This window comes from Bemisia tabaci, chromosome 1, assembly GCF_918797505.1.
Source record: "Bemisia tabaci chromosome 1, PGI_BMITA_v3".
Taxonomy (NCBI): Eukaryota; Metazoa; Arthropoda; class Insecta; order Hemiptera; family Aleyrodidae; genus Bemisia; species Bemisia tabaci.
Window position 1 is genome coordinate 53,183,832 of NC_092793.1, and position 27,399 is coordinate 53,211,230.

Consider the following 27,399-nt stretch of genomic DNA (forward strand, 5'->3'; position numbering starts at 1 on the left):
GCCGAGAAACACCAGTCCGTTTAGCCTGCTCGAAAAAATACCGTTGAGCCTATGGTTTTGTTGTGGATACAGTACGTTCATAGAGAGAGTACGGCCGCTAGAGGATCCACTTCTGATCGTCCATCGTAGGTGTCATGGAGCACTTACACGGAGAAAAAAACTTCGAGCGTGGGACCCGAAGTTTAGGTCATACGGATCTCTGAAGTTTTCGGATGGAGCATCTGAACACTTTAGGTCCAGCTGCTGAAGCTTGGATCACACATCTGAAACTTCAGTTCTTACATCTGAAGTACTACGGTTTTTACATCCGGAAAACTTCGGTTCTCACATCTGAAGTACTTCAGATGTAAGAACTGAAGTTTCAGATGTGTGATCCGAACCTCGACAGCTAGACCTAGAGTGTTCAGATGCTCAATCCGAAAACCTCAGAGATCTATATGACCTAAACTTCGGGTCCCAGGCACGAGGTTTTTTTCTCCGTGTAGAATAAGAGAAAAAAGGAACGGACGTTGTTTGCAGATAATTCAAAAGTGTAGATAAACTTTACATAAAAGTAACCACCAGGTTAGAAACAATCTCATCACCATCTTCCGCTCCCAATTACAGTCGCCGTCGTTTTTTTTTATTCCAGGGGCCACCACGAGACCCAGTGTCCGCACACCCTCAATATGTACTTCAGGCATTAGGTCTTAGATCCTGTGAAACTGCCCGGTGAATCGTTATTTTGAATCACTGGAACGGCGAGGGATTAGGGAGTATCCAAATACTAGACGTCTAGACGTGGTATACCTGTGAGAGGGATGGTTTCGTGTAATTTCCCTTACGTTCCATCCTTTACCTAACCTGGAGATCTTACAGCCTTTCGCACTGAAAAAAAATTCTCGGCGTTTTTACCAAGGTCCGTTGGTACCTTTACCATCTTACTTTTTTTACCAATTATTGATAATTTTACCAAGACAGACTGGTAAGCTTACCAAAAAACCGGTATTTTTACTGTTTTTTTTCAGGTAAGAATACCTTTTTTATTGGTAATAAATTCCCGGTAACTTTGCCATTTTATCTCGGTAATTCTACCACAGTCGATAAAAAATATTGGCGTTTTAACCGAGGTCCAGTAAAATTACTGAGACAGTTCAATAATTTTACCGAGATTCTAGGTAAAATTACCAATTCCATAAATGGTAATTTTACCAAGAAAAAACTTGGATCAAATAGAACCCTGAATTCTTGGTAATTTTACCCTTTTCTTAGTAAATACACCGAGATTTTTTTTCAGTGCGGTAATCGGGGCGCTTACTGATGACAAATTGAAGGGTTCTCGAGGAGAAAATGAGCCCTGGGGTCAATTTACAAAGAAAGAAGTTGCCACTCATCCACAAGATTTTAACGCTTTTCGATAAGTATAAGATATAGAAAGGAGGGAAAATGGGGAGGAAGAAAAAGGAGAAGAGGAATAGGAGGGCGGAAAAGAAGAAGAGAGAGGTAGAGAAAGAGGAATAAACCTGGGAATTTCTCAGAAATTCGATTAGTGAAAAAATTACGAGACATTTTGGCGTCACAGCGGTTGGCGCCCCCCCCCCCCCCACCGAGTGCGTAGTTTGTGCCCCTTAGAAGCATTAGCGGGTCTAGTATCGCCATTGTCTATCACCCCTCAATCGAAGTCCACGACCACGGTTAGGTGTTGATTGAAGTGCCGTTGTTGGCCCGTGGAACGCACGGAACGGTTCATTGCAGAATCGGAATGGAATAGGGAAGGACAGACGAGGCCTAAGCAGAAGCATGTTAATTTGTCAGGAATGCCGGGTAATTGCTATTAATGAGAGCCAGCAGCCGCGGCCAACGGTGTGCCCTCTCAGAGGCCCGGTCACTCGCATGTTGGGTAGGTACATGTCGTACAATCTGAACATGCTTCGTGCTTTTCTCCTGCTATTTTCGTTGCTTTCATTCTTCATCACTGCCGACTGCTCACGTGAACACCGAGGGGCTTCATTTTTATTGAAGGTTACTCGGACGGCCGCGAAGCTTTTAAATTTTATTAACGAGAACTGCCCAACTGCTTAACCGTTAAGCGATAGAGCGTCACGTTGCAGTGACGTCACCAAAACTGTTTTAGGGTAAGGGTGTCCATATAGGTAACAAGTTCCTATGAATCCCAAAACATGACGTGACTGGTGAAAAATTTTCCCGCCACCCTTAAAAATTAAGTGTTAGTGCGCTGCGCCTGTATTGCGCTCATGGATATATTATTCATAACACGAAAATGGTTAGGAAAAACCTCTATTGGAAAAAGGACTAGGAGTTTGTCACTTAGTCCCATTGTCAAATACTGACGGAAAAATTTTCACGGATCTAAGCATTTATCGGTTTTTTTTTTATATACTCTGAAAATTACGGTGTCAACCTAAAATATATCTGTAGGCAGGACAGGACAGGACATATTAACCTTAAACACAGCTTTTAAATGGATCCAAAAAAATTAAGAAACGAACAGATGTAGTTGCTGAAGTATAATGCGCGTATTTGCGTAGCGCGTTAATTACCACGTTGTCGTTTTAAGCGCGCGCCGAAATGCTTCATTCGTTAAGTTCGTCTTCGAGCGTGGTTTTTATCGCACGAAAATGGTTTGGTAACAGAGCAAACGTATTATTGTTTCCCATCGCCGGATGCAAAATTAAATAATTTTGCAAAATTATCGCGCGTTAAACAGCTAAACCGCAATTTTAAATTTTGAAATTTCCTTAGATACTTTAGATTACAGAACAACCTGTCATTAAAATAATTTTTTAAAACAATTTTTAACGTGCTTGTAAAATGTTTAAAACATGACTGTTAAGACTGTTAATGTCTTTTAACACTTGAAAAATGTTTTTAACATTATTTAAAAAAGATTTTAAACATTTTGAAAATAATACTGTCACTTTAACTTATAACTCTTTAAACGTTTTGAAGTCGTTTCTGAGACGTTTCAGTTTTTCTCTGTTTTATGTTTAACGACTCTGAAAAAATAGTACTTTTTTTAGAGATATCTTAAAACGTCTTATAAGCGTCGCTATGATATTAGAGGAATGACTTATGCCCTACACAGTATCTAAACGATACACTACTATAAAAAGATTTCACGGTTCACCGCCTGATTCAGGCAGATGGTTAATACTGAATACTTATTTTTATGACCACTATTACCAACAGGAGTCAACCCCACCGCTGTCTGTGCGCGCACAACTCAGGATGCATTTGCGTCATAAAACCTATATCATAATCGCCCATTAACGGAAACGCGTGAAATAGAAACGGCTACTTTTCAGCCATTCGTGCCACACCAGTCCTTCAGCTTGATATACTTACTTATCTCTACGCTTTCTCATTATTTTTCTCTGGAACGCTCCCCCAAAGAACCATTCAAAATTTCGCCTATCTTTGTGATCATTGTTCACCAAAGACAGAAATAATTAATATTTTTAGAATTATTTTTTCGCTAACTGGTTTGCCACTTTTCGTGAAGGAATATAACTGACAGTACTTCAATCCTTATCCTGTCTCGTGGTTAATTATCACTCAAAAAAGACTTGAGTTCTAAACTTACCTCTGAATTGAATTTCAGCGCTTGGGTAAACAATTTGCCCCTTCAATGGTAGAAAAACGAATGGAATCTTCTGGACCGTTGAGCCGGAGACAAACGGGGCCAAAGTACATTCTGTGAACAAAAAGATGATGATGATTAGAAATTTCTGGTTTTACAGCGACAAATTCACAATTTTGGCACGGATAAATAGATTTTTTAGTGGCAAAGCGTGGAAGATCAACTGTCGATATTTCCCCGGCTACGGTAAAGAATCGATTATTAAGGTGTTGTTGCGAACACCCATTTTATCGATCCTTTTCCATAGGTTTAAATGGTAGATCAATTGACGAATCGGAGAGCACGCCTCGCCTCTGTATTTTTCGTAATTATGTCCATATCTTTATCCCTCTCTGTAATCGTAATTAGCATTGAAACTAATTTTATGGCATCGCAACATGAATTTTCGTGAGGGCCATATACATTTTGCCTCACTTCGAAAATAGCCGTTATTTACGCATGCCCTTCCCTTTTCCGGAAGTCCATTTAGTTACGGTAAAACGCGCGAGTCCATTTAAAGGTGAATAAAACCTGAGGGAGGCTGAGAGCTAAGATCTATCGGAAACTTGTTCCCATTCTAACGGAACGTTGCGCCGTTTTTAATCCGAGAAAGCGGAAGTCTAGGAAATGAACGAGTCGTCGAATATGGAGGTGAGAAAACACTTCGTTCGGAGTCAAGCTTCATGAGAGGCTGCTATCTGTGGATGCGAAGAATTTTTTTCCAAGCGGAAAAGTTGGAGAGTTCTCCGTGCGAAGGGCTTGACTTACTGCTGGCAGCGTTTTTGCCATTTTGAGAAGTATACGTGTTTAACTGCATGCCAACATGGACCTTGGATTGTCCGAGAGTATATGTCGATGGTGGCTCACGTCGGAATGCATCTTAGACTTTTCCCCTGAAGGAATAGAGCGGTCGATCGCCTTCCCGTTGAGTGGCGTTTGTTTGTAATTGTAGTTGTTATAACTGTTGTAGCTGCAATCGATGTTGATGGTCGGTGCACGTGATGACTTGATTGTCGCGGCATGTGTGAGATGGCTCTGGCAGGGCTGCCGCGAGGGTAAATTGTCACCCACGCAAACGCAGGAATGCGTACGTCACTTCGCGGCGTTACAGACGTTCTGTCATACTTCATCGTTTTCTACATTGAAACCCATATGTGCTGGTTATATACGCTCAAATTTCCATCAATTTCCGATCTAATGGTGACTGGTGCGCACCATCTACCATCAAATTTTTGCGGCCTGCAAAAATTTGATGATAGATGATGGAGCTGTGGGGTTCATACTTCATCTGATTTCCACACAACCGTGCTTATTTCATGCTTATTTCAATCAACAGGCTGTTTTAATTAATTTTACTCATCAATCTAGATAACTCTCGACCGCCATCTTGTTCGTCATTTTGATCGGAATTTGACGGAAATTTGATCGTGTAACCAGGCCATTAGAATGTCGTTCCTTGAAAACCTCGGTAATTTTTCTTCTCTATGTGAAGAATACTCTGAAAATTTCAATCCATGATGTTGGTTTGGTCTTCCATTGAAAAGTAAATTAGAACGAAGATTTTGAAATACCGCAACCGAGTTAAGCATTTTTGGAGTTTCATCATCGATATGTGGCCACGGATAAAGGGGGGGGGACAAGGAGGAATTCGAATAAGAAAAAGAAGAGAATGAATAGGAAGAAGAAGAAAGTGAATGAAAAGAAGAGGGAGGGGAAGAATAAGGAGGAGGGAAAAAATCTAAATTGTGGGGGCGCCGAAATTTCGCGCGTTGACCGGCAAAAGAGTGTGGTTTCCGTAAAACGGGTTGTACCTAGTTGAATGAACGGAAGTCAATCCCTCCGTTACGGCAACGTAGCTCTTATCGAGGTTTCCAAGATAGCGCGAAGTGAAAGAGGCAGAGGGTCTGTTTGCATCCAGTGCATATTTTTTGCAACTGTGTTATCCTGAGCCCGATCCTACTGTGGACGCGTGGTACTTTGTCGCCAATTAGACGCTCGTATGAGTATGAATTGCCCTCCTTGCCACGGCTATCGCGTGCCTTTCGTCGCACATAAGTCTGTCGAAATGGAGTGGCTACGGCGACGAAATCAAGAAAACCTCAAGATATGAAAAACCCAACGAATCGTGTGAGTAAACATGGATTTTGATTTCATACAAAGCCGTCATCTTGAGAGATGTGCCGGAAAGGATACACGAGTATCGCATATTTGTTTACTCGGCAAACAAAAGGACTTCATTTTGTTATTCGGAACTTCAATTTGTGGCTCATTCGTAAAAGCACTTATGAGCACTGAAAAACAAGGGGTGCATACTTCGTTTCTAAACCGAGCCAAAGATTTTGGTTCCTAATTGCAAAATGTAGTCAACTTATGTGTAGCTTCAACTCGCAGCCTCATGTCCAACATTTTTCGACCAACATTCTTTTTTAAGTAACATCGGGTGAAAAAAAGGAAACACGAATCTTGATTGCAACGTATTGAAAATGCAACATGCTTTATAGTTGTCACAGGTTTAACCTAGAGTCCCTTTATACTGAGAGTCAAGACAACACCCCTCATGGAGTCACAAACGGGAATAAAGATTACAGAAATCGAACGTTCTTAGTAATCTTTGATCGGCCCATTCTTAAATTCCTTTCTCCGTTCCTTCTCTCATTCCGTTTGTTCCTTGCCGAACCCGTAATTCCCTGGTCCATTCTAGATTATAATCTTTGCAATCGGTGAAAATTTAATCTTTATTCCCGTTTGTGACACTGTGAAGGCCTAAAATACGGGAACCATAATCAGAAATGGATTCACATTGTCTTGACTCTCAGTATAAAGGGACTCTAGTTTAACCCGGAAATTGTAGTTCCTAATTATAAAATGTAGTCCAACTATGTGCGACTCAAGACCATGACCTCTGGTGACCGCGACTTGAGCCATTAGTTGCCCACTGTGCGCCTAAAATGCATTGTTCATTATTTCCGATCAATTAATATAAAACGTGCTCGCGTGGCTTTGCTTTATTTCCCGACGCTACCGCTCGGCACTCATGCGTGTCTCTGTTGCCACCACATAATAGGATTATTCTCTGGGGCAGGAAGGCAGATCTAAATATAAAAGGCATGTTTTTGGTTCAAAATCATCCCTACTAGAAGAACCTGAAAGAGATCTCTTGAAGTTTCAGGAACCTGGGGGAGTGGAGAGACCTGGGAGAGAACCTGGGGGAGATTATTCCATCGCGGATTCTCCTGGCAGGAGAGTAGGAAAAAACATCACCTCTTCTATTAGGCACTTAAATTTCGCTAATTTTTGCACTATTGAAACAGATTTACTGATTTCTTAGCTAAAGAAGTAAATTTCCTTTCTCATAGATCGGTTACGCTCAATCTGGACTGAATTTTGCAATAAATGCTCTTATATTATGTTTGACTGATTTTAGAAACAACACATATGCCATTAGATTCCCTATGCATATATACATGTTTTTATGAATGAATGAAAGATAGTAATTCCTTCCCGCAAAATGTAGTCTATTCTATAGACACCTCGGCTTTGCTAAGGAAAAACGCGACATTTTGCGATAAGGAACTATTATCTCTGGTTCATCTATAAAAATGCAAATTTGCACTAAGCAAACTAACGGTATAAAGGTTTTTTTTCAAAATGAGCCTCAAACAGTAGGTCCTAATCGCAAAATGTAGTTCATAAGGATGTTGCTTTTTATTTTGCAATATAATGTGTTCGTGCATTCTTGGGAAGGTTAGGAATATTTTTCCACGAAACTTTTAAGCTTTTTGGATTCAAATGTAAAGAAAAATTACCTGAAAAATTAAATAAACAATTAAAAAGTTTTCGAGAAATTTTCTTTTGCCAACCAAATATTAGCGTTCGCTTAAAGTTCTTGCGAGGTCTTTTATCCGCATAGCAGATTATTGAGGCACAGGGTTGGCAACTCAGCAGTTATCGTTCTTTTGTTTCATGTTTTTCGTATCACGAATCTATGAACTCCACTATTAAGCTCACAAGGCCATTCCAAGAAGCTGTTAATTAATCTATGAGCACGCAATCCACCCTATGGATGAAATCGACGCTACTCTATTGAAACTGGGAATAATCATTATATTCAAAGGATTTCGAAGGAGTATATTCACCTACTCCCACATCGAACCGATTTTCAATGGATCAGAGGATAGTATCATTTTTTTTATGCATAAAAAATGTGGAAAAATAACAGAATGGTCTTTTTATGAACGCAACGAGCTGTTCAGTAATTTTTAAATAGAGAATTTCAGAAATAGCATTTCAGAAAAGTAGAGAGTGAACTTGATCTACAGGAATTTTCCCGGCTTTCTTTGAACGGTATTAAGGTGATTCGACGGGCACCATTTTTTGTGTCAGAGCGACGTTCGATACATCGCATCGATTCTTTCCATTATTTCAGCTACTTGTAATTTTTTCGAATTTCGAAATCGCATTTCTGTTGTCATGCGACTAAAAAATTAATGTACGAAATCTGACAAAGAAATTCAACTTAATAACAGCAGGGGTTTTTTAGAGGATAAATATCGCATTCGAGCTAAGTGCAGTTTGAATATCAGTATGCGTTTCACACTATCTGACTGACTGACTGCACTGCGTTTGGCGCAATGCGAGAAGTATTCATGCAGTCTTGTAGGCGCAAATATGGGCCTTGCGCCGACCGCGCTGTTTGGCGCAATGCGTGAAGTATTCACGAAGTCTCGCAGGCGCTAATATCCGTTTAACGCCGGCCGCACTATGTTTGGCGCGATTATTCGAACTTGCGTTAGAATAATAGCGGAATCGAATAGAGCTTAAAAGGCCCATGTTGAGTTTCGACGCCGGTTTAGCATTCCGACGTTGCCTCGTTTCTACCGATTAAATATTTTTTCTGAGAAAAGCTAGGAAAGTTCTTTATACTCATGACCATAATTCAAATCTTTTACTTCATTTATTATCAGAAGGTAAGACATCAATGACTTTATTTAAATACTCAGCCCCCGGATCATTTGAAAAATGACAACCGCGGAGAAGATACAGACGCAACGCGCTTTTTTGCGTCTGAGAAATTAATCAATACAATAAGATATTTTGGCACCCCCTCGAGTATTTGCGTCCCTCGCGAGTGTAAACTTTGTGTGCCCTTGCAATGAGCCCGGCTCTCCACAGAGCTTCTCCAGAGAGAGAACAGCTTTTGCTGTTCAGGCGCTGCAAATTCAATTTATAAAACCTTAATGGCTGAACAGGTGAAGCATTGCTTTGAGATTGTTAGGCCTCAATGGCTTATTCTGCCGCGCTGAGGAATAACGCCGTATGAACTTTCAGCCGTTGCCAAATTTCCTTTGATAAAATACGAATTTCCTGGTAAACGTGTGGATATTTTCCTTCCGATTTTTCAGAACACTTTGCTCACAATTTCACCTTAAGTTCCTGAAAATGCAAAGGAAAAATATTCAGAGCGTTCCTCAAAAATTCACATTTTATCGGAGGCAATTTGGCAACTCTCGAATGTTCATACGGTGTTCTTCCTTAGCACGGCAGTATTGCCGAGTGACAGCCGGGGCATTTGGCCACGGCCGTAACCACAAGCGTGGCTATAAACTACGGGTCCAGCAATACCGTTGTCAAATAGGGAGCTTATTCCCAAATTTCGGGTTCGAGGTTTAATAAAGGAGGCAGCAACGTGGCAACTACCGGCGCATGATCCGGGCCTGGCGCGCAAGAGCAGTCGAGGCGTCGATTAGTGTTTAATGACGTAATGATTGCCCTCAAAGTGAGAACTCATCGTCTCGGATTTATTGTATTAATTGCTCCCGAGGAAAAGTGTAATTAATTATTTCTCGGCATTTTTTCCGCCTTTAACGACGCGCTTTTACGACAATGGAATGTGTTTCACACAGCCCATTTGCGGATTCAGCGAATGCCTCTGCTTGAACCCCTCAACTCGTTCTGCGTATATGTTCGTGGCCGAATTATTTTCTTTTCTGTCTTCGAGAGCAATTCATTTTTACTCAGTTAAGGGTAGGCCCATCGCGAGGAGCACAAGAAGCAAGAAGTGCTCCATCGCGTGTGGCACTGTCGATAGAGGCGTCTATCTGAGCGGGGGAGTCAAAAGTTTCTTTTCTTTCCCAAATTCTCATTTCATTCCTCAGAGATTTTAATCTTCATTCCTCTCCGTTTTCTTCTTATTATCCTTTTACTTCTTCATTGTCTCCTCCAACTTTTTCTTCCTCAACCTTTCCTTCGACTTCCTCTCGCTCTTCTTCATCTTCCTCTTCTCTCTCTCTCCATCTCTCCCCCTCTTGCTTCTTTTTCTTCTTCCTCCTCTTCTAATTCCTCTCTCCCTCCATCCTTATTCTTGTTTTCCTTCTTACTCCTCTTCTAATTCTTCTTTCCCTTCATCCTTATTCTTCTTTTTCTTATTCTTCTTCTTCTTCTACTTCTTCTTTTTCTTCTCCCTCTGCTCCTTCTTCCTCTTCTTTCCCTTGATCCTTGTTCTTCTTTTTTTCTTCTCCATCTTCCTCTTCTTCTTCTCCATCTTTCTCTTCTTCTTCTCCTCTTCCTCCTCCTCCTCCTTCTTCTTCTTTTTTTCTTCTTCTTTACCTTCCTCTTATTTATCTTTTCCGTCTTCCTTCTGGCAAGCGCCACTGAGCTCCCAGTTGCGCCCTGCTCCGCGTTGAACGTAAAGCCGTGTTGACAGGTTTTGCGTGTCGCAAACGAAATGAAGGGCTATGCCTAGGAAAAGTTGTAATTTAAAGTTAATTTTAACATTTTAGTAACGGACCTTCGCGAGAAACGCGTTTCTGAGAATGAAGAAGCTCTAAACAACTTTTTCGATCATTGACATTCTGCTCTTTTTTAGCACGGCGGGGTACGGTCTTATTCGCGGGCATAAAAACTTTGCATTATGAAGGTGCAAAAGACACGAAGCCATTAAAAACCAGCAGAAAAAAAAAAAAAAAAAAAACTTTGCATTATACGGTTGGAAACTAGGTGAACGGTGCCAGCGCACGCAAGACATGTTGATCGGCCTGGCAGCGGATCCGCAAAAATGGGATGTGCTTGCAGTCGCAAGGTCAATGCCGGAAGCGTCGCGGCGCGGGGCGGCCGGCGTGCGCCGCGGCTGCGAGGAAGACTGAAGAGAGACAAAAGCGGATGCCGGACGGACGGGACTCAAAGTCACATCGGATAATTCAGCCGGATAATGAGCCAGATGCTATCTCGGACTCGGACGCATCAGAACCAGGCGGAGGACCGGCTCCGGGAAGAAGGCATCAACGACTGCAAAGGCATCGGCCAACAACTCACAGTGGATCTAAAGGCATGGAATTCAGAGACCAGATCCCATTGCTCTTTAGGTCTTCATGTATGCAGGGCTGGTTATACGGGGCAACAAAAAAAAAGGTGAAAAGGTTCCTGGTGTACTCTGATCTCCTAAATCCTACAAAAACCTCTTTTCCATCATCCACCAGTTTTCTGGGATGACCTGTTTTTCCGGGAAATTCCTGTGGTAAGCTATTATTGCCGCTTTACAAGGAATAAGGTCAAGAGCTTCCATGGATTATAAAGGGCGACTCTAGTGGTTTTTGAGCGGATGAATCCGAGAACGACCTCAATTACTTGTATTTCCCTCCGGATTGCCAGGAAAGAACTATTTTCTCCGGAACAGCTGTTTACGCCGCCTATTATGAGGGACGTAAAAAGTTCCTTCAGACAAAGTATGTTTTTCAATAAAACTGGCGGTAAAAACTATCCGAGATCTTTTTTGCATTCAGTGGCATGAAAAATTCTTAAGCAACCCCAATGCAGACGGCGGTAACGCTTGACCTCGTTCCTCGCAAAGCGGCAATTCGTTTTCCACCGCATTTTCGCGGAAAACCAGAGGCTGACAGGAAAAGCGGAGGTTATAGGACTTTGAGGACCAAAACACACTTGACGCAGCTATAGATACATCAATAACACCTTATCTCAAATGTCAGAATTTGTTCTATTTTTGACCTTGTCAATAGGCAAGGAATCTTCTGGTTGTTGACCCGCCGACTTGGACAGAACCCTCTTGAATTTTGGCGATGATTTAAAGACTTGCCGTGAGTTTGCGCGGAGGAAAATCTTACTGCGAGTCGGTGTAGATGCACCTTAACAAGGAGGATGCCAGATCAACATCCTAATTTTTTCAATGAAGCTATCACTGCCGTCCTAAGTAAAAACGCAGTATCTCCATTTAACACTTATACAATTTCTTCCTGACACAAATGCTGTTTTACAAAAAACCTGACAAATGGCCATCCTTCATTTTTTCAATACAACTAGGGCACACCATTAGGAACTAAAAATTAGAAAATGAACCCTTGTGAAAATCGCATTTTCTTCTAATAGAGCAGTACGTGCTGGAGAAAATGAAACCATTTAGAGTGGAGTTACGGCGATTTTGCTGTGGACGGCAGATCATTGCGTGGTATGGAAGACGCTCTTGATGAACCCTTTTGGCAATCGCATTTTCTTGTAATAGAGCAGTACGTGCTGGAGAAAATGAAACCATTTTGAGTGGAGTTACGGCGTTTCTGCTGTGGACGGCAGATCATTGCATGGTCTGGAAGACGCTCTTGATGAACCCTGTTGGCAATCGCATTTTATTGTAATAGAGCAGTACGTGCTGGAGAAAATGAAACCATTCAGAGTGGAGTTACGGCGATTTTGCTGTGGACGGCAGATCATTGCGTGGTATGGAAGACGCTCTTGATGAACCCTTTTGGCAATCGCATTTTCTTGTAATAGAGCAGTACGTGCTGGAGAAAATGAAACCATTTTGAGTGGAGTTACGGCGTTTCTGCTGTGGACGGCAGATCATTGCATGGTCTGGAAGACGCTCTTGATGAACCCTTTTGGCAATCGCATTTTCTTGTAATAGAGCGGTACGTGCTGGAGAAAATGAAACCATTTTGAGTGGAGTTACTGCGTTTCTGCTGTGGACGGCAGATCATTGCATGGTCTGGAAGACGCTCTTGATGAACCCTTTTGGCAATCGCATTTTCTTGTAATAGAGCAGTACGTGCTGGAGAAAATGAAACCATTTTGAGTGGAGTTACGGCGTTTCTGCTGTGGACGGCAGATCATTGCATGGTCTGGAAGACGCTCTTGATGAACCCTGTTGGCAATCGCATTTTCTTGTAATAGAGCGGTACGTGCTGGAGAAAATGAAACCATTTTGAGTGGAGTTACGGCGTTTTTGCTGTGGACGGCAGATCATTGCGTGGTATGGAAGACGCTCTTGATGAACCCTTTTGGCAATCGCATTTTCTTGTAATAGAGCAGTACGTGCTGGAGAAAATGAAACCATTTTGAGTGGAGTTACGGCGTTTTTGCTGTGGACGGCAGATCATTGCATGGTCTGGAAGACGCTCTTGATGAACCCTTTTGGCAATCGCATTTTCTTGTAATAGAGCGGTACGTGCTGGAGAAAATGAAACCATTTTGAGTGGAGTTACTGCGTTTCTGCTGTGGACGGCAGATCATTGCATGGTCTGGAAGACGCTCTTCCGGTGATTCCGCGCAACCGGAAAGCGGCTCCACTGTGCAGAGAGGCCCGGGGCAGGGACGCGCGAAGCCACTGACACGGGGTGGCAATTATGAATGCAGATTATAAATTGACACCAGGCAAGCTCGAGCGGGTAGCGAGAAGCCTATCCTAACCTAACTTAACCTAACCAGCACTCAACGGGGAACCGGGAACATGCTACGCCATGGCCGCCAGGGACGCTCTGTCGGCCGCGCGCCGCACCGGGTTTGACCGGTCCAGATCTAATAATCAGATGGTGCATTCCAAGCCAGCGTCCAACAACTGGTACGTACTGTTAGCACTATTAACGTTTACATGTTCCGTTCCGTTTTTTTTTCCTCTCCGTTTCCACCGTCCGCCTCGCCGCGGCCTTTTTCTCGACGCTGACCACCAGTACGCTTTAACGGGCCGAGGCTGAGCTTCGAGTTTTTTTCGCGTCTCCGCCGCACCGCACCGTTCGCTCGCCGCGCACGCGATTCTTTTTCGGCCGGTCGCGACGTCTGATATTGACAGCAATTTTCAGGCCGGAAACAGATCCTCCAGAATCCATGTGAATAGCCCGTTCCAGCAGGCTAATTGTTGAAATCGAATAGACAAAGCTATGGACAAAGAATACAAAAGGCATACGGAGGGACCCTATTAGTGGATGCGGGTGGTTGCATTGGACAAAGGGAGGCAGATAATAAACTAACTAAAGGCAACCCCAACCCCCAAGAGACCTCACACTTAGTCTATCATTTTCGCCCTAAGTCATAACCATTTCAACCAATAGGATTGCTTCATACTCCCTATGTCTTCTTTGTCTATCGTTTTGTTCATTAATTTTAACAATCAGCTCAAACTAAAGGTTCATTCTGGGGGCATCGATGCGGGTGTTGTCTGTTGAACATTTGCAAAAAGAGTAAAAAACGGCACCATTTTCACATTATGACAAGAAAATGAGGGGAAGTCGTATGTTTCGGTGATCGTTGTTTTCGGATCTTTGGTTCAAGGGTCATCACCGCGGACTTTCAAAGTTCAACACCTGCATCAATGGACCCAGACTAAACCTCCAGTTTAAGCGTCTGGAACGGGCTACTGACGGCGATTCTCGGACCGAATATAGATTATCCAGAATCGCTGTGAATCGGCCAGGGAGAATTGATCTAATAATTCAGAGATCCGGTCCGAAGAATCGATCTTTCGATAAATTGATCGGGTTATGAGGAGATATTCGGACACAAATTCTGCCGCGCTAAGAAAAAATGTCGTATGAACATTCGCGAGTTGCCAAATATAAAATGAGACATGAGTATTTTCTCTTGAAATCTTCAGATAATTTGGTTCAAATCACGAACAACATTCCCTAAAAACAGGTCGGATTAAAGATAATTATTGATTTTCCCAAAATCTCGTAATTTGTTTTTGAAAATTTGGCAACGCCTGAATTCTCATACGGCGTTCTTCCTTAGTAAGGCAGGACTGTTCGGGCAAATCAGCGACTTACGGGTCCGTCGCGAGGGGAGCTGTAGGGGGGACAAAATCTCTCGATTCCTTTTCCTTATTAAATTTGTTCTCTTACAGATTCCTATGTTTATTCCTTTTCTTTTTCTTCTTCTTCCTCGTCCTTCTTTCTTAATTCCTCTTCCTTTTTATTTTCCTCTTGCATTCCTCGAGCCCTATAGCATCTGTGCTCCCCCCCCCCCCTTGCATAGGTAAGTCTGCGGAGCTGCCTCTCACACCACTGCACTGCACCCCTATTCAATTTTCCACCACCGAACGATTGCCCGAGCTACTTATCCGTTAAATCTGATCATATTGTCTTTCAATATTCTACTATCTGCTTTTTTTCCCCCAACCGTTTAATTTTTACGTAATTTTTAACCCTGAGGCTCCAATTCAAATTAGGAAAAACCCTCAGAGGTTCAGGAAGAAAGAAACTGATGAAAACTCCACGGCAGTCTCGTGCGAGCGCTTGGTTCGCGTTCGCGATCGGATTTCCTGCTGAGGTGCTTTCCTACCCTCCTAACTGTGAACAGTTCCTCGGGGATAATCCAGGTGTTACAATAATATACCCCAGCACAGCCACGTCACGGACTCCTTATCGTTCGCGTTTCCGCCACCTCGGGGAAAATCGTGGGGTCTGCAAAATGGAAGACGGGCGGATTGTGACTATGCGGCGGGCACGGTGTGATGTGACGTGCAACTGATTGTCAGCCGAACTCGTCATTACGTCACACAGTGGGAGAAGCCGGACACGATGTGGAAATTTTACGGGCTTATACCTTCCGTAACACGAAACGTAGCAGATTCAAAGTATTACCATTGGTTTTATAAAATTTCCTTTGAGAATTAATATTTTTAATAAGTGACGGATTAAACAACAAAATTTGTAGTTTTAGTCAATGATTTCAAGTCCGAATTCTCCAGCTGACTCGTTCTACTGTGCGTCTCAAACGACCTTGATCGATACATAACATTGCTAAGATAGGGAAACATCGATATATAGCATTGCGACTTAGGTCGATTAGGGTCGATTAAAAAATCGACCCGCTGGTTGACGTGACGCCGCATGATCAAAACGATGGCGCTGTATCGATGACCCAGGCCCTGAAGATAGAAACCGTAGAGAGAATCACATGATACTCCACAGGGTGTCCCAGGGCAGTGGTTAAACGGACACGCAGTTTGAGCGTGTTCCATGCTTTAAAATGGGACTTCCGGGGGGCGTCAAAGGATGTCCAGGGGGCCTCCCCCTGCAAATTTTCGGAAATTCGGAAGGAAGAACGCTGTATGAAACTTCGGGCGTTGCCAAATTTCCTTTGATAAAGCACAAATTTCCTGGTAAACTTGTGCAAATTCTCCTTCCAATTTTTCAGATAATTTTGCGCGCAATTTTACCTGGAGTCCCTGAAAATTTCAAGGAAAACTATTCATAACGTCCCGCAAAAATAAAGATTGTATCAAAGGAAATTTGGCAACTCTCGAATGTTCATACGGCGTTCTTCCACGGCAGTACAGCGCTTTTGTGCGCTCTGTGACACCCAACCGCTACTGATAGCGATCCTGCCAGAGCTCCTCTGGCGGATCGTATCCCCTTATTTTCCTACAATTAGTATTTCCTCCACCTTCATTTCTTGTGGCCTGGTTACACGATCAAATTCCCGTCAAATTCCGATCAAAATGATGACCAAGATGGCGGTCGATAGTTATCTAGATTGATGAGTAAAATTAATTAAAACAGCGTGTTGATTGAAATAAGCACGAAATAAGCACGGTTGTGTGGAAATCAGATGAAGGATGAGCCCCACAGCTCCATCATCCACCATCAAATTTTTGCAGGCCGCAGAAATTTGATGGTAGATGGTGCGCACCAGTCACCATTTGATTGGAAATTGATGTAAATTTGAGCGTGTAAAGCGCATTAGAATTAGTATAAGTTGAGAATTTCCCCCGACGTGGCAGCGATTGGGAAGGCTCGGAGCCGGAGAAGGAGGAAGCTGAGCCCGGGCGGAAAGGGGAGGGCCCGAGGCGGCGACTCCGATTCCAGCCCAGATTTTTATTAGTGCCAATGTAATGGCGGCTATTATTTTATAGTAATTGCAAGGTATGCACCTGCCAGTTATACGGGCCGCGTCAGGCGTCGCGCCGCGCCGCAATGGCTCTTTCCCGCGTGATAATCCCGCGAATCAATTTCACCCTGCAATCGCATTTCCCTCGACCGTCCGTCCGTCGCGCCCTCACAGCTCTCCCGTCCTAAGCAAAAACGCCGTATGAGCCCCCAGGCGTTGCCAAATTTCTTCTGAATGAATGTATAAAGCCGCTTTTATAGCGCTCTCTGGCGCTCTGCGACTCCTAGTCGCCAAAGTCCTCTATCCTCCCAAAGCCCTTCAGGGAGTTGGCAAATCTTCATTTCTTCTAAAACCCCTATATCGCCACCCTTTCACTGGGCGTCCCCTTTAAAATTCTTTTGGAAATTTCTTCTGGAAAATCATTTATTGGGGCACTGGATGTGAAAAGGGGACTTCTCGATTGCAGTGTTGTAGAATCCCTGTTGCTAATTATAATCCCTTGGAGAAGAATTTCATGTGTGATTTTGCCAGAATTTTTCCCATAGAAAATTGGAGAATCATGGGGATATTCAGTGAAATTTTTAGTGAAATGGATGCATTCACTTTCCTTACAATGAATGAAATATTAGAGGAGACTCTGAAACACTGCAACCGAGAAGTGCCCTTTTCAAATCCAGTGCCTCAATTTTTAGGACAATTTTTGAATAAATTTTTTTGGAAAATTGAATGTTCCCCGGAAAAATTTTTCCGTCCGGAAAAGATCTTCCTAGATGGGTGAAAACGGATGACATTTTCAGATTCAGTGCCAAAGATCGAATAGAAGTCACATTAAAAAATCATTGCTTCATTCAAATTCCTTTTTTTCGTGGCTGTTTATGTGTAATAAACTAGTTTCCACCGATTAAACTCTTCAGACCTCAGTGCAGTTGAAGGCAGTAGGTCATAGTTAACAAGTTCCCTCGAGTGTGTGACAGGTTACATAAGCCCCCACGAGCCACGGGGATTTAACTCAAACAAGCTTCTGACACGCGTCAACGGGTGAAGGGCGCAAGGGTAAACTAGTGTATTTCTCCTCAAGTGCAGACAGCTCAATGTAAAGTAATTTTTCAGGCACTGCTTTACTTTGCCATATCCTGTCATAGATTTGACAAGCGTTTGAGGCTATAGGTTACAGCATCATTTGTTTCGTACATGAAAACGGCTCAATTTTGCAGCGTTCCTGATTATTCACCTCGAAGGAAGTAAGTAGAGAAATGCTATGGAGGATTTTTAAAACCATTTCTCTTACATTTTATGGATGATCGTTGCATTGCAGAGCCAATTTCGCCTTAAAAGGGGGATAAAACTATATTCTCTTAGCAGTTTCGTCTCCCAAAGAAGCAGCACTTTTAAATTTAAGGAGAGAGATGAAACACACAATTTCGTTGGAAGTTAATTTTTGAGCTATGCTCGAGGAAGGAGAGGCTCAAAGGTTTTTGTTAAGATGACGAAACATTTCTAAGTCTAGATTTGGATGAATGGCCAAAAATTTCTAGATCCACAGTACATCGAAATAAGGACTCACAATATATCGATGTCCCCAGCGTATAATCGATGTATTCGATCCAGTCATTCTTGAATGAAAGGCGTACCTTTATTTTTGGAAAACGAGCCAGATGGACGCACGCCTGTAATCCATTCGTCAAAGGAGCAGAGGAAGAAGAAGAAGAAGAAGAAGAAGAAGAAAGTTCCCAAAAGTTTTGTTGAATTCCTAGATACATTGTCAATGGTCTTCTCACTTATCCTTGTGTACTGCAAAATGACTGGTTTTACCATTTGCCCAAAACACTCGTAATAATTACAGCGCCTGGATTGTTGAATTGATATCGAATGACCTTAATCGACAGAAAGCATTGCTAAGATAGGGATTTATCGATCAGGGGCATTCGATAAAGATTTAAGAATCGACTTGCAGATTTAAGACTCCATAGCACGTATCCCGTTCGCGGTGTTTGAAGTTCTCCGCTCCTGATTCATTTTTTAAAAGTTACCGAACCAACATTATTGCTTGAAATTTTCAGAATTTCTTTCGCACACAGAAGAAAAATCACGATGGTTTCCGAGAGTGACGTTGAGTGGTCCTCCATTAAAAAAACAAGTATAAGGACAGGAACTCTCCAACGTCGGAAACCAAAATAAATGGTTTAAAAGTTCTACCGTCGCACACTGGACCGAGTCAATAGGAGAAGTCGAACAAACTTTGGAAACTTTAAAAGCTTATACCTCCGTTAATACAGAGCTTCCTAATGGAAAATTCTTCTAGAGGCTCCCCTTAAAATTTAATATGTGACGAAATTAACATCAAAATTTGCAATATCACTGTAAAAAAAGTAGCTTGGATCTAGAGTCCAGACTCTTGAAAACGACGACAAGAAAAAATACTCTTGATTCAATCGGATTTTTGCTTGAATCAAGAACCAATCCTCTTAATCTAAGCGGATTCCCTTTTGATCCAAGTAAAAATCCGATTGAATCAAGAGTATTTTTTCTTGTCATTGTTTTCAAGAGTCTGGACTCTAGATCCAAGCGACTTTTTTTTTCCGGTGATTGGTCAAAAATTTCATCTCCGACCTCTCTGATCGACTCGATTCACTGTGCGTCGATATGCATACTTGCATCTGCGTCTGCATGTGACAGGTATGAGACTTAAGGAACAGTACCTGAAAACGAGAGCGCAGATGTGGATAGGCTGAATCCTGGTTTTAACGAGCGTGGCAACGGATGTGTTTCAAGGTAATCGAAGATGCAAGCGGATGAATCCGTGTCATACTCGCGCCTATCGGTGATCGGTCAAGTTTATTGGCACTCAGTCCTCCTAGTCCCGGATTCCGATTTGAGTACTAAAATTGGACCGATTTCAACTATTCAGTGAAAAGCGTCGCGTCGTCTAATGACTTTCCGATCAAGTTCACGCATCCTTTCCATCCGTGACATTCACAACATCCGCAATGGTAAAGTTTGACGGGTACTTTTGCTGTTTGCAAATTTCTTACTTTTTTGTTATGCGTCAACCAGGGTGGTATTTAAAATCTCAGAGTGATTTGCCTTGATATCACTGGGTGCCCAATGTCCATCCCTTTCTGGAAAGCTGTTTGCAAAGAATGTACAAGAGGGACACTGTGAATCGCTGATACCTAATTCTATCGGGAACGTAATTAGAATCACAGAAATGGATCGAGAGAATAGTTTGTCACTCTTTGCATTACGAGTAGAAGAAATTCACTGCTACTCTCGTGATCATTTATTTTTACGTCATATTATTATTCTTCATTTATATTAACTAACGCTAAAGCAACGCATCGTTTTCTTTCCGGTAAAGGAACAGATCCATCAACGCCTCAAACGCATATCACAGTCTCCTAATGCTCGATAATACACGATACAACTAAACCAGCTCGTCTGTGCTGTGGTGTGGTATCACTCTGAAATGAAGGCGGTCTACGTGCTCATCATAAATCACACGACCGCAAGCGCAAATGAGCGCGTTCACGCCAGATACCATTCGTTCTAAGGTGATAAAATGTAGTACAAACTTTACGTGTACTTTGAGCTATTTTACCAAATATGATGCGATCCTTTGTAATCCATTGTAGTAGAAATCTGCTGCTGTAGAAGCTGACTCGTCTCTTTTAGAATTTACTCGATTTTTAATGAAATTGTGTCTTCCAGGAGAAGCACCATGGGGACTATTCTTTGAGATTGGCTTATAAATGGTTTCGGACTGATTTAATACTATTATTACAGAATTTTATAGATTTTTCTTCGACAAGAGTCGAATTTATTTTTAATTCAAGCTGGGGCATAACAAGAATCTCAAACGGTGCTCATAGCAAATCCTATTAAACCCCTCCTTCTCCCTCGTTTGCTGTAACTTGAGTAAAATTCAACGGTATAACTTTAAAAATAGGTCCTTGCAATGGATTACAATGATTCATTACTGGAAAAAATTAAAAATACGGTAGAGAAAAGATTCTATGGCCTTGACAAGCTTAAAGGTCGTACAAATCTTTTGGTTATTTGGACAGAGTTCATCAGAAAGGAACCGACCCACATTAAGTTGAAACTGAAAAAAAACCTTGAAGTTTTATTCCTGCATGAGGCTCAACGTAGAGAATAAACTTTAACCCCTCTTTTCACAAACTAATTTCTTTTTTTCAACTTTCAGATTTTGGCGGGAGAAAATAAACGACTAGTGGAACTCAAAAACGCTCTCAACTCAATTATCCAAAAATGTGGGTTGGTTCCCTTCCGATGAACTCGGGCCATTTTGTGTTTCACCTCCCGTATCAACCAAACTTTTGTGTTGAAATTCCTCTCCGTGGACGTGAGTAAATACAAGACGCTTTCTTTACACTCACGTCGGGTGAAACAAAGGCGGCGACAAAATGGGGTCAATGCGAAGGCGATGCCCGGTCGGTGCTCAAAGGCAATCATGTATCCTATAATAGCCCCCACGATGTCCGTCCCCGTCTATTAGTCAAATCCGTCCGAAAATGATTTATTTGCCTAGGCTACTAATTTCAGAGTCGGTGGAGCGGAGCCCTCCAAGAAACAGGGATCCCGTTTCCAGCTTTTAATATTCATACGCGGCAGGGTGACCGTGTTTCCACTCCGCGGATGGACCCATAAATCAATAATTTATCTGTTGGCATTAGTCAGGACTGCCAATGGAGATAAAGGTGTCGCGCTTGAGCATGAGCCCAGGGGCCTCTTCGGCCGCAAAGGCGGCCGAAGGGGAGGCGGAAGGCGGAAGGAGGGGGTTAAATGGCACTTAGGACGTTCGAGATAGGCGCCGAGACACGATGGGATGCGACATTCTCCACCGAGTCCTTCTTCCAAAAGGCTAAAAGTCACCCATGGACGTGTCCAGGAGATGAGCTGTCTCGTCGCGTCGTTCCCGATTTTGAAGGGACACTGGAAAAAAAGTAGCTTGGATCTCGAGTCCGGACTCTTGAAAACATTGTCAAGAAAAAATACTCATGATTCAATCGGACTTTTCGCTTGAATCAAAATGAAATTCTCCTAAATCAAGAGGCTCGGCTCTTCGATTCAAGGAAAAATCTGATTGAATCACGAGTATTTTTTCTTGTCGATATTATTAAGAGTCTGGACTCTAGATCTAAGCGACTTTTTTTCCAGTGGAGAGGTACGATAGATTTTGCAAAAAAGATCGGTGCAAAATTTTGATTTACGGAGGAATGCACAAATTGATTGCGGACTGCACGAGTCGTAAGACAGTATGTTGGAGTTTTTTCGTTTTTTTAGCCAACGTGCGTTAAAAATTCATTGAGGCTTTCAGCTTTATGTTGAACTTTTAACGCACGTTGGCTGAAAAAAGACTCCATCATACTGTTTTATAGAGGAACGTACGTCAACTAACTGGTCAAGTTAATTTAGGATCATATTCATCGATGTTCCTTAAACCATTTTTTTCTTCAGGGGGCTTTACTAGGTTTACATTTGATTAGGGGAAGTTTAAGAGGAGTCTCAACACATCAGAATCATACACAATTTTGAAGAATCGTTTTGAGTAAAATTCAATAGTTTAACTTTGAAATTGATATTTTCTAAGGATTATTATGATTAATGACGGGATTATTTTGATTAATCATTAACAATATAAAAGAAAGAAGTTTACAGGTTTAGCAAATTGTATGGTAGGCTTACAATTACCATAAAGTTTGTCAAAATATCTATCTTATTTTTTCCCCTTTTTATCATGTTTTAAGTAGAAGATCATCGCTATCCTTAGCTACGATCCATTTCCACGATTCTGTCTTAAACTAGAATTGCGCTTTAAGAAAAGTCTCTTTAACGATGCAATGTAGAGAGTCTTCTCAAACTTCCATTAATCACGATGTGATCCATCTGGAATCTCCCGAGAAATGGAGCTGTTTCAGCAAAACTGTGCGAATTCAGCCCCTATCGATCAGCATGTCAGACTCGAATCAGAATGTATCGAGTTCGAATCCTGATAGTGGCGGCAAATTTTCATAAAACTGATGAATGGGTCTGTAAGGACAGATAGATACGGCCGCGTTGACCATTGCCTGTCACCTCTTTTTATTTTTATTTATTTATTTTTTAAGGTCATGCCCATGGGTAGCTGCCACTCCTTGAACTTACGTGTCCCTTCTTTGGACCATGCAAACGCCGGCTAGTGGTTCGACGGGCATGCGACGCTTGGCTGTTGCCGCGAGAGCGCCGAGTATGACTCTTCCTGCTTAATGCGCCTAATTATCGGTTTCTATTAAAATGACATCGAAGAGCACGTCCTATCTTCGGCTCCAGGCAAAGCGCAGCATTGACCCCATCTTGAAGCGCAGTTGCCAAACTGCCTCGTCAAGAAATGGGACAATCCTATAACTTTTTGCCTCATAGGATCATCATATACAAAAAGCAATAAACAGAGACAATACATTTTAGAGATCCCGCACTCACAATCTGAGCTTGCAATAACCCAAACTAACTTAAAACCCGTAATATTATCTATATAACTATTTTAATAGCTATGTTTTATTTGTTTTGAAAGCTTAAACTAATTAATCGGGTGAAGCAAAAGTTGCATTTGGAGGTTCACACTATTTTCCGCCTAGTGACGAGCTGCGCAGCTGTTGTGAAAAAAATCAAATAAAATTGGCCAAACTATGACTGATGATTGTAAGAGTGGGCAATTTGTCAGGCGATTTTTTTGCAAATTAGGCTACAGAATTGCTGAGGCAGTTGCTCCATCCTTTGGCCATCGGTCATTACTGCCGTGCCGAGTAAATGCGCCGTATGAGTGAATGTCGCAAAATTCCCTTTCAAAGGATATTTACTTTTGAAGGAAGTTGTGAATATAGTCCCTCGTTTTCAGACTTTTTAGGTAAAATTACGAACGAAATCCTCTAAAAATTCTGAGGAGAAATATCCATAAATTTTCTTGAAAATTAATGATTTGTCACAGGAAGTCTGGTTACGCCTGAAGGCACATACGGCGTTCTTCCTGCTTAGCACGGCAGATAGTCACTAATAAGCGAATCTGAGCTTTGACTTCCGAAAGGAACTTTCACACTATATGAAGGTCCGAATAGTTTAGGGTCTGTATAATATACAGTCCCTGGATACGGCCCTCAGCCTCAGGTATCAAAAAGTCTTTATTATTTAAATCGTTCTACTCGACGAGCTTTGATAAAAAACGGGGCAAGACATGAGGCGAGGCGTGAATGATCGATCATCGACATTTTCTTATTTAAAGCTATGGTAAAAAATCGATTATAAAGGCACCCTATCTATCGATCATTTCCATAGGTTAGGGAGATCAATGGATACATCGCAAAGCACGCCACGCTACTGGGTAGGACGCGGGGGAATATACGGTGGGAATGGAGTCGCCGCAGGGACAGAAACAAATTTCTGCGAAGCTGTCGCATCGCATAAGAAAATATTTAAATTGGTTCAACGAGCTCGGATTCCGATGGATTTATTCACAGCGGACGTTGACGCGGGGCAGGTACGCGGTGCGAGGATCAATTTTTCGCTGCCAAGGCGAGTTATCGACTGCGCATGCGCAATTAACACCGCGACTCACTCACACGGTAAATGGGTTACCCGGCCCGGACTCATCGGGGCTGATTTCTCACCGAATCGAAAAGCTCTGCGCTCGATTTTCTGCGTCGCCATGCGTTGGCGCCGAGTCAAATACCTCAAACCGCGAAGCTTGGTCAGCGCGGAATTTTCGCACGAAATTAATTAATAGGAGCTCATAGCCGGGCGGCGTGCGACTTTTTTCTTTTTAGAAAACATTGAAAGCGAATCGGGTTAATTACCAACGCCAAGTTTTGTACGTGGTGGCGCGCTTTTGGTTTTTAATCCGTGTTCCGTTCAGCGATCTAGAAACTATAGATAGGGTTCAGTGCCGCATGCCATAGCGTGCTTTGCGATAAATCGATTAATCTGTTATTTAAGCCAATGGAAAAGTATCGATAAACAGGGTGTTCGCAACAAACACCTTAATGATCGATTCTCTACCGTAATCTCAAATAAGGAAAAATCGAGAATCCATCGTTCACGCCTCGCCACTGATAGGGCGATCCTATGCTACGCCAAAGGTGCACCCTAGTAAAAATTGGCAGTAGAATCTGTGTTCCAAAATACCATAGACCTAAAGCCGGCTGTAAGATTTCCAATAGCTTCTGTAGCCAGCTGCACAATTTCTTATAGCCTTCTATAGCCGATGGCGATCAAGCAACAGCCAGACGATAAAGTTTATACTAAACGTTACTAAACACGGATACCAGGACTTAGTTTTGGACTACCGCTCTCTTTTTGTGCCGTAGTATCTTGATTTATTTTGCGAGGAAAGCTCCGTACTTTTGAAGGATGCCTGTCATTCTTAATATGTTGAAGCGCCTTCAATTTCTTATGATACTGTGCAATACCTCTGGTGTGAAATAGTTGATTCAGACGCCGTGGCACGCTGCGGCGCGGCGGGCGGGCAGAGAGTGCGAAACGCGCATTGGCGCCTTCAAACCTAACAGGGATACTTCACGCATTGCGCAATGCGTGAAGTATCCCTGTTAGGTTTGTAGGCGCCAATGTGTCGCCGCTCCGCTTTGTGTTAGGCTCTAATATTTAATCTCGCGGAGTCAGCGTTTTTCAACTTATGATTTTGAAATGTTTGCACACTCTGTATGGACTATTCTCATTTTAATTGATGAAAAAAAAATATGTTTTAAAAGAAAACATAATGTGTGTTTTGTAAATATTAAGGTCGTTCCGTATCAAACTTAATGATTTCCAAAGCACACGAATTTCTACACAATTTCTTATAGCCTTTTATAGCCAATGGCGATAAAGTGTAAAGCCCGGCGATAGGAACTATGGCCCGACTGTGTACTTTTTTATAGCTTCGTATAGCCCGGCTATATGATTTTCTCCGCTTTCTACAGCCAGCTATATGATTTTCAATAGCCTTCTTTAGTCGGCTATAAGAATTCCTATGGTATTTTGAAACGCAGCTCCTATCGCCAATTTTTACCAGCGCAATCGTGCATTTTCAGCGCACCAGAAGCAACGATCAGGTTAGAAAGAGAATAGTTGGTTTCCTCGATTTCTTATGGATTAAATAAGGACTTGCATCAAATTCAGAGCCGACTGTTTGGAAATCTGTGTCCAGATATGAAACCTAGCTATTCTTCAAGTGAGTTTACTACAAAAATTTAAACGCCGAATCATTTCTTGTAAAAACTGCCATAACTCGTAAGATCCCATGCTATTGAGATTATGACGAGAACAGTAATTGGACAAGTCTACTCCTTGCCCGGCTATCGAACGACCGTTCCATGTGTGTTACGTTTTTCGCAGGCCATCACCAATCTACAGGTTCTGTATCGTTGGTTTGGTCGGGTCTCCCATTGGTTGCCAAATACTTTCAAAATATGCTGCATTGAAATTCAAAATTATCTTGTAAGTAAGATTGTGGATTTTATAGTAACCGCATGTCACTAAAGACATTGAAAATGGAATGATAAGCTCCAGTTGGCACCCTGATAATTATTATCTTAAAAAATAATTCGATTGGCACCTACTCCACCTCATCCACACCAAAAAATGAGAAAGGAGAGCAATCACAATCATTTAAAAGTCATTTGCGCTTACCGTTCAAGTCATCCACGCAAATATGTTTGTCATCTCTGAAGATGGGTAAGTTTGGCATGCACTGGCAGGTGCACTGATTATTTGGGAACCCCTGATTCTTCTCCAGCCCCGCTGTGCCACTGCTCCTCCCTACGCAAACGTCGGAGGAGCATGGAGAATCTGAAAAAAAAAACAATAATTACAGACTAGCAATAAATAGAAAACGGAATTTTAGAAAAGACGCATCGTAAAAGTCTTCAGGACATTTGGAAATCGGACAAATTAGGAGTACTAATAATTTAAAATGTTTGAAAAAACTCACGCTTTCACTAAAAGATTAATAATCTTTAAATAATCATTTAGTGAAAGCGTATGGGTTTTTAAAAAAATTTAAAGTTGTAATATAACAGCTTTTACTGTTTTTTAAAAATTCGATCGTTATAATAAAGTAAGGAGTTTTCTCGTTATGAAATGGTTTACTTTTCTATCGCTGCGTTTAAGTCTCCAATATTTCCTCTTATTTCCCCGACTCATTTACAAGAAGGCGCATTTTGGAGGATTGAATTAGCTACGAGTAGTTTTGAATTTAACTATTCGTGAATTTTCTTCTGTCAAAAATTCAGAGGCAAGACAACATTTTCTGAATATAATCGTTAAACTTTATAAAATAAAGGAACTGCAAACGTTATTTTCTCGCCTAAAATGTGATGTGTTACGATCCTTTTCTGGTAAAATTGGTCCCATAATCTTTGCGAATACTCATCAAGAACCCAATGCCACTTCGGTGCGCTATGCGACCGAGCGAGAAGCTTTCCTGCCCATCAATTGACGCGCGGACAGGAGTCCGGGCGCGCGAAGTGTAAACTTGACTAATCGATGAGTCTGCTATGAAATCTGATAAGGTTAAATACACGGCGTTTACCGGTTCGCTTGCGTGGATGCAATGCAATGCACTGAACGTGCACGGTTCACTTGGGTTTCGGGTCGAAGGTTAACAAGCGTATCTAATAGCT

The 27,399-nt window shown here is 42.1% G+C and overlaps 1 protein-coding gene across 1 annotated transcript in view; it reads right to left on the reverse strand.

Annotated features, from left to right (window-relative positions):
* Positions 1–27,399, reverse strand: part of sha (shavenoid) — a 146,048-nt gene that overhangs the window by 22,751 nt on the left and 95,898 nt on the right. Inside the window, exons 5-6 of the mRNA XM_019062608.2 lie at positions 26,408–26,566; positions 3,584–3,694 (exon numbers count right to left, since the gene is read on the reverse strand). Coding sequence (XP_018918153.2) covers positions 3,584–3,694; positions 26,408–26,566 — 270 coding nt within the window. The remainder of the gene's footprint in view (positions 1–3,583; positions 3,695–26,407; positions 26,567–27,399) is intronic.